Below are 8,419 nucleotides of genomic sequence, written 5' to 3' on the forward strand. Positions count from 1 at the left end.
AAAATAATGCCATTGTAAGCTAATAAAAATAACGCAAACTTGTTAGCATACTAACTAATGCTAACGACACTATAGCTTCATTAGCTCGTACAAATATACATAAAAATGCTCCTACAGGCATCACATATGGGACGCTTTAGTAAATAAGATTTGTTTTAGTTATATTGTAAAACTTACAAACGTTTCTTAGAGTGATGAATGAAGAATCCATACAAATAGTAAAGCTATGGGCAGCTAAAGGACAGGACGGTACTTCTACTTCCGGTTCAAGGCTTTAAACAGCGGAAACACTTGTAAACATTTACCCAGCAGCACCTGCAGTGGGCAAACACATCCAAAGGATGGCACCACAGCACAAACAATAACACACCATTAAAATGTATTTGCATGTGTTTAATAAAAACTATTTGCTTTATGGCCGTCAGGGAAGAATAATCCATAAATTAGCCGCAATGTTTTGGTCAAAGCGTAGGAAAAAAGTAACGGCTTGCAGTCCGGAATTTATGATGGATGGGGTGCAAATTTGAATGCCCCAGTTTTGATCCATCCACACAAAATGTTATTGTGCATGCCCTCAGAATCAACGATACAAGTGTTTTATTGGACTTAAGTTTTTGTGTGTGTGAGACATTGCTACAGAAGACAATACACCGTGTCCTGGCTGCTCAGAATAATATGGGCGGCCGGGTTGCCTGTTTGGGGCCCCTGGGTGCCATCGTCCACCCCTTCCGGATGCCCGTCTTGATTGGGGCCTGTTGGGTCTCGTCCCCGCATCTATCGTGGCAGCTTGGTGCACTGCAAAGTATTCCGCAGTGTTGCAAGTCGGCCAGCTGCTGGGGTAGTGACCTTGTGTGTCAGCATGTCTGTGATTTTTTTTAATTTGTTTTTTTCTATTTTATTTTCTGCTTTTTTAATCATTATTATTATTATTATTTTATTTTTATTTTTAATTTTATAGTGGGTCAAGCAACTGGGAGGAGTCTCTTGTTGGGTTAGCGATGCTACTGTACTGAACAAATATTTAGGGTTGTTTTTATTGAGGCAGATGAGAGTGGAGTAGTGGTTAGCTTTAGCTAAAGTAAGCGTGAGTTTATAAGCCATTTGCGTTCAGGCTTTCTACATGATAGTTTAAGAGCTCTTGTTACTTCTGTAAACCATGGGGTGCGCCTTTTAGGGGCCTTTTTTTAGCTTTAGCGGTGCTATACTATCAATGGCGTCACGCACGGCATCGTTAAAGTTGTTTATTCTGTGTTATTGATATTTACTTCTCTAACTGCTAAGGCAACAAGAGAAGTATCCCACACTTCTCTTTTGTAAAGTAAATCTGTACAGCCGATATGGGGATCTACATCAACAATATGATTTGCCTGAGTGGCTAGACAGGACAAAAAAAAAAAGAAAAAAAAAAAAGAGATAGGAGGAGAGAGGAGCTCAGAGTAAAGCTGCTGCTCCTCCATATCGAGAGGAGCCAGATGAGGTGGTTCGGGCATCTGGTCAGAATGCCCCCCAAACGCCTCCCTGGGGAGGTGTTTAGGGCACGTCCGACTGGTAGGAGACCACGGGAAAGACCCAGGACATGTTAGGGAGAATATGTCTCCCAGCTGGCCTGGGAATGCCTCGGGATCCCCCGGTAGGAGCTGGACAAAGTGGCGGAGGAAAGGGCCAAGGCTGCTGCCCCCGCGACCCAACTTTGAAAAAGCCAAAGAAATGGATGGATGAATGGAAAACTTGCATAGCTCACAAAATAATAATGAATCAAAATTTGTTTTTAAATGCTTACACCAAGAAGCCCCGTCCTATCTTTTTGAGCTGCTGCAGCCTTATTGTCCCAGTCCTCCCTGAGGTCTTCAGACCAGCTCTTCCTGGCTGTCCCAAAAACTAGGCTAAAAACTAAAAGAGATAGAGCTTTCTCAGTGGCAGGGCCCAGACTGTGGAGCAACCTCCCACTATCTATTAGAGCCTCCCAGTCTCTGAGCCAATTTAAATCTGGGCTAAAAACATATTTTTACTCCCTGGCGTTCAAATCCAGTTAGGCAGGATATCTTGGTTGTTTCTTAAATTAAAGTTAAAGTACCAATGATTGTAACACACACACTAGGTGTGGTGAAATTTGTCCTCTGCACTTGACCCATCCCCTTGTTCACCCCCTGGGAGGTGAGGGGAGTAGTGAGCAGCAGTGGTGGCCGCGCCCGGGAATCATTTTTGGTGATTTAACCCCCAATTCCAACCCTTGATGCTGAGTGCCAAGCAGGGAGGTAATGGGTCCCATTTTTTATAGTCTTTGGTATGACTCGGCCGGGGTTTGAACTCACGACCTACCGATCTCAGGACGGACTCTAACCACTAGGCCACTATTTCTTGTTGTATCCTTTTTCTTTTTTTTTTAATAACATTTTAGTATTTTAGGTGACATATTCTGCACTTCTTTTAAGGTATATTTTACTAATGTATTTTATTCCTCCTCCTGTGTTACCATGTACCCCTTTTTTGTTGTTGTTGCAAATTGTTTCTTATGTATGTACAGCACTTTGGCCAACTGGGGTTGTTTTAAAATGTGCTATATAAATAAATAAACTGAACTGAAACTAAAAATTAATGTTCTTATGAATGCTTGACCTTTTTAAGGCTTCAATTACTTCACATCAAATGTTCCATATATATATATATATATATATATATGTATATGTATATGTATATATGTGTATATATATGTATATGTGTATATATATGTATATATATCTATATATATATATATATGTATATATATATATATATATATATATATATATATATATATATATATATATATATATATATATATATATATATATATATATATATATATGTGTATTTATTTATATCTGTGAATATAATTGTATATATATATTTGTGTATATATATGTATGTATATATATATATATATATATATATATATATATATATATATATATATATATGTATATATGTATATATATATATATATATATATATATATATATATATATATATATATATATATACATATATATATATATATGTATATATATATATGTATATATGTGTATATATATATATATATATATATATATATATATATGTATATGTGTTTCTTATGTATGTACAGCACTTTGGCCAACTGGGGGTGTTTTTAAATGTGCTATATAAATAAATAAACTGAACTGAAACTAAAAATGTATGTTCTTATGAATGCTTGACCTATTTAAGGCTTCAGTTACTTCACATCAAATGTTCCATATTTATATATATATATATATATATATATATATATATATATATATATATATATATATATATATATATATATATATATATATATGTATATATATATATATATATATATATATATATATGTATATATATGTGTATATATATATATATGTATTTATTTATATCTGTGTATATATATATATTTGTGTATATGTATATATATATATATATATATATATATATATATATATATATATATAGACTCTAGAGATTTAACATTGAATAATATATTAGAAAATAATATATGACTCATTTTTAACATTTACATGACTGAGAACCTTCTGGGTCCTTGGCACCAAACAAGAATAGAACCCTAAAGGTTTAAAAAAATATATATGTATTGTGTTAGTTTAGAAAATTGAAATATAAAAATGGGCCCCACGTGTTTTAATTTTTCAGTTTGGGTTTTTAGTGGAAAAAGTTTCAAAGTATCAAAAGTGTCGATATTTTGATATGAGAATAGATATTAGCACACAAATATCTGGTATCGATATGTCAAACCTCAGTAACAGTTAACAGTACATTTCTCTGCATACCCCATGACGTCTAACACAAATACATCACCTGGCATTCACGCTGAGCCGACAGAATGTAAAAAGGCTGTTAAGTAGTGACGTGCGAATCGATTCTGAAATATCCATTTTGCCAATACCAGATTTTGCCGCTCTAATATTGTTCTTCAAATCAAAATATCGATACTTTTAATATTTTAGTTATTTGAGATCATGTGTAAAAAACTAACTCAACTTGTGAATGAGGCAATGTGTCACTGTTGAATACTTTTGTTTACATGTTCAGTATATTCATGTTAACATGTTCATGTAACTGAATTGTGACTAACTTTTTATTCTAGTACTAGTTCTTATTCATTCATTTATTTTAATGATTTTATTATGCTACTTATTTATTTTTGTTATTGTTTGAAACACCATTTCTGTTTATTTTGTATGACTTTTGTCCTCTGCTTTCTCTGTTCTCTTAGCTTGACTATATTGTTATTCACGCCAGTAGAGTGGCGTGAATAACAATATAGAGTTTGTAATCAATAAATATATATATAATTATGAAAATAAATTTTTAATAATTATAAATACATAATTAATCATAAAATATATATAATAAATAATAATAAATACATAACTGTAGTATCTTATTATGTGAAATACACAACTTTTCAAACTTTGGCCGACACATTAAGTACATTAGCTCAAAGTATCGTAACAGATCGGCATCGCCAACACCAGCCTGAAATGTGCTCGGTATCGGATCAGATAGAAAATCAGTGGTATTGCACATCACTACTGTTAAACATTCTCACATAGGACAGATGAACCACACATAATCAGCATGGTAGCATAACAATTATAAAACATTTTATTTATGTCCAAAAATACAGTGCTTCTCAATAACCTCATGAGGCTAAACAAATTGTGCCAAAGACAAAATAGATCACATCATCACCTTTCCTTTAGGGGGAAAAAACATGTAAACATTATACTCTCAAGTAAAAAATGTACAAAAGGTATAAAAAAGTCAACTCGATTTGTGCCATTTTTCCAACAAGAAGTGTTTGAGGTATGCTACCAGGGTCTCCACACAGAGTCTGAGGTGACTGGGGGTGCACAGGGAGACATGTAATGGCTTCTTTGCGCACCTACAGGTGTGACAGCTGCACTGGGAACAAGAAAGGCAAAGTGTCCATCAGGGGTAGGAACCACCTGGAAGGTGCCGTGAAGCTTCATGTCTTCCGGGTCAAGGCCACGCGTCTGCGAGCTGCTTTTACAAGCGACGTGAAGGGCGGGTGCGGCCGCGACCTGGGCTCCGGTCTGTCGGGGACCTGGCGGGCCTGCGTGAGGTGCGTAGCAGTTCACGCCGTTCATCTGTGACACGCAGCCCGTCAGGTGGCTGAGGAGACGGTTCCTCACCTCTGAGTTGACCTCATCGCACGTGGACAGGAAGCGGGTGACCTCGCCCATGCACTCGCTGAAACCGGTTCTGTATTTACCCAGGATGGACGTATCTGTGCTCACTGCAGTTGTGGGAAAAATAATCACGATTAGAAAGATACTGTAGATAGAGAGAGAGAGAGAGAGAGAGAGTAAGATATGACAAATAGATAGATGATAGATAAGGGAGAGGGAGGGACAGAAACAGAAATGAGAGATAGATAGAAAGAAAGAAATAGATGATATATAGTTAGAAATATATGACATATAGTATAGAAAGAAGGACAAAGAGAGAGGGAGGGAGAAAGATAAATATATGCTTGATAGATAGAAAGATAAAGAGAGGGGGAGAGAAGAAGAAAAATATATGATAGATAGAAAAACAAAGAGAAAGGGAGGCAGAAAGAGAAATAGATGGATAGAGAAAGACAGAAAAATAAAGCGAAAAGGAGGGAGAAAGAGATGATATATAGATACACAAAGGAGAGAGAAGGGATAGGTGGAAATAAAGAGAAATATATAATATATACAGAGGTGGGTAGTAACGCGCTACATTTACTCCGTTACATCTACTTGAGTAACTTTTGGGATAAATTGTACTTCTAAGAGTAGTTTTAATGCAACATACTTTTACTTTTACTTGAGTATATTTATAGAGAAGAAACGCTACTTTTACTCCGCTACTTTTATCTACATTCAGCTCGCTACTCGCTACTAATTTTTATCGATCTGTTAATGCACGCTTTGTTTGTTTTGGTCTGTCATTGTGCCTGCGTTTCAACAAATACGGTCACTGGTGACGTTCACTCCGTTCCACCAATCAGATGCAGTCACTGGTGACGTTGGACCAATCAAACAGAGCCAGTGGTCACATGACCTGACTTAAACAAGTTGAAAAACGTATTGGGGTGTTACCATTTAGTGGTCAATTGTACGGAATATGTACTGTACTGTGCAATCTACTAATAAAAGTTCCAATCAATCAATCAAAAGTGTGAAGGAAAAAAGACCCTTTTTTTATTTCAACCGTACATCCCGTCAAAAGCCTAAAGACTGACTGCACAGTTCCTGTCTCCACAATAAAAGTGCCGCTCCATCGCGCCTGCGCTTTCTAAATAAGAGTCTCCGAAAGCCAGCGCAAACAAGCTAGCAAGCTACGGAGTTTGCCGCCAATGTATTTCTTGTAAAGTGTATAAAAACGAATATGGAAGCTGGAAAAATAAGATGCCAAAAAGCAACCACTTTCATGTGGTATTAGACAGAAAGGAAGAACTTTTTTTCTCCTCCATTTGAAAACGAGGACGTAATCATCACTACTGTCTGATTACAATCAATGCAAGTCGTCAGAATGAGGTAATACACCAACTTATATTCTTGTCTTCATGAAAGAAAGGAATCTATATGTGTTAAACATGCATGTATATTCATTAAAACACCTTTAACATGTAAACAAAAACGGCAAAATAAATAAATATAAACTATATACTGTATATATCAATGTATGTATATATATACAGTATATATATATATATATATATATATATATATATATATATATGTATGTGTGTGTGTGTGTGTGTGTGTGTGTGTGTGTGTATATATATATATATATATATATATATATATATATATATATATATATATATATATATATATGATATGTGTGTGTATGTTACTCATCAGTTACTCAGTACTTGAGTAGTTTTTTCACAACATACTTTTTACTTTTACTCAAGTAAATATTTGGGTGACTACTCCTTACTTTTACTTGAGTAATAAATCTCTAAAGTAACAGTACTCTTACTTGAGTACAATTTCTGGCTACTCTACCCACCTCTGAATATATACATATAAATAAATGACAGATAGTTGGATAGAAAGAAAGACCAAAGAGGAGGGAGAAAGAGATGATAGATGTATAGAAAGATAAAGATAGAGGGAGGGAAGAAGAGAAAGATATGATAGATGAGAGAGAAAGAGATAGATAGATAAATAGAGAGGGGAGGATATATAAGATAGAAAACTAGAGAGAGGGGAGGGATAGATAAATAAATAGTTGGATAGATAGATAGACAGATTATATTAGATTAGATTACCTGTCATCTGAAGTCGCTGCAGGTTTCTGAGGTGTTTCACAGTCATCTCAAGAATATCTGCCTTCTCTAGTTTGGAGTGTCTGGAGCTCTAAACAAAAAGTATACATATATATTTCTAATATATATATATATTGTGTGTATGTGTGTCTAGGAATACCATATTGTATAAAAAAGTGCATATTCTTACATCTTTCTTGAGCGCGTCCAAAATGAGCGTCTTCAGGTGAGCCAAACTCTCATTGATTCTCGCGCGTCTTCGCTTCTCCATAATTGGCTTGGATGACTTGAAAGAACAACATTAAATGAACATGAAAAATAGTGTCTTTAAATGGCATAAGAAAAACAAACAAACATTCTGAGATAAATTACCTTTCTGCTCACTGTCTGACTGCGCGGTGTCTCAGGCGTGGAGTTTCCACTCGGGGTGGCGGCAGCCACGGAGGAAGAAGTCCGTTCCAAAGTACCGGATGGCATCTTCGCACTTACTAGTTCCACGGGACAAAAAAAAAAAAAGTCTAATTGACGTCCCGCCTTCTCCTGGCAAACCGCTGGTTCGCGTTTTTTTTTTTAGCCAACGTGACATTGATGGGGCAGAGCCTTTGCTCCTATTTATAGAGGCCGAGAAGCTGCACGCGAGCGGCTCGTGCGCAAACTGACCAATGGGCGCGCGGCTACTACGTCCTGGTGGCAGCGGGCTCGTGCTACAAGACACATTAATGGCTGGAACGTGATGTTTTGTTTCCCCTACAATGGAAGTTACATTAATAACAACAGTGCTCTGATGGCTGTAGGGGTAATGTCCAAATGTTCCAAAAACAAATACAAAACACACACACAGCCCAGAAACAACTACATTAGGGAAATGCTGCAAGTTCACAAAACAAAACTGAATTTTTGGCAGGCTAGCCAATGACCATGACCATACTTGCCAACAGGCAAGTATCCCTAACCAATCTGGCGCCCTAGGCAAGATTTTAGGTGCCCCCCCCCCCCCCCACCCCCACATCGGCAGTGAAGTGTATATACTCACAAGAAACCGAATAGCTTTGTCTTTGACCTTTTTTTTTTTTACTTACAACTATACCTAAT

At 36.2% G+C, this 8,419-nt stretch overlaps 1 protein-coding gene across 1 annotated transcript; it reads right to left on the reverse strand.

The window, feature by feature from the left end:
- Positions 1–4,692: 4,692 nt before the first annotated feature.
- Positions 4,693–7,837, reverse strand: LOC133575539 (transcription factor HES-1-A-like). The gene is made up of 4 exons (XM_061928199.1): positions 7,700–7,837; positions 7,518–7,613; positions 7,331–7,418; positions 4,693–5,317 (listed from the first exon to the last, which is right to left on the reverse strand). The coding sequence occupies exons 1-4, from the start codon at positions 7,802–7,804 to the stop codon at positions 4,869–4,871; spliced, it is 738 nt and encodes a 245-aa protein (XP_061784183.1). The 5' UTR covers positions 7,805–7,837; the 3' UTR covers positions 4,693–4,868.
- Between the last annotated feature and the right edge of the window lie 582 nt (positions 7,838–8,419).

Source organism: Nerophis lumbriciformis, linkage group LG03, assembly GCF_033978685.3.
Source record: "Nerophis lumbriciformis linkage group LG03, RoL_Nlum_v2.1, whole genome shotgun sequence".
In the NCBI taxonomy this organism is placed as follows: domain Eukaryota; kingdom Metazoa; phylum Chordata; class Actinopteri; order Syngnathiformes; family Syngnathidae; genus Nerophis; species Nerophis lumbriciformis.

Excerpts from the sequence above, each read along its gene's own strand:
- LOC133575539 (XM_061928199.1), bottom strand. The coding sequence starts at position 7,804 with ATGCCATCCGGTACTTTGGAACGGACTTCTTCCTCCGTGGCTGCCGCC. Across the intron at positions 7,419-7,517 it reads TGGACGCGCTCAAGAAAGAT|AGCTCCAGACACTCCAAACT; the intron begins GTAAGAATATGC and ends CTTTTTGTTTAG. Across the intron at positions 5,318-7,330 it reads GCAGCGACTTCAGATGACAG|TGAGCACAGATACGTCCATC; the intron begins GTAATCTAATCT and ends CCACAACTGCAG.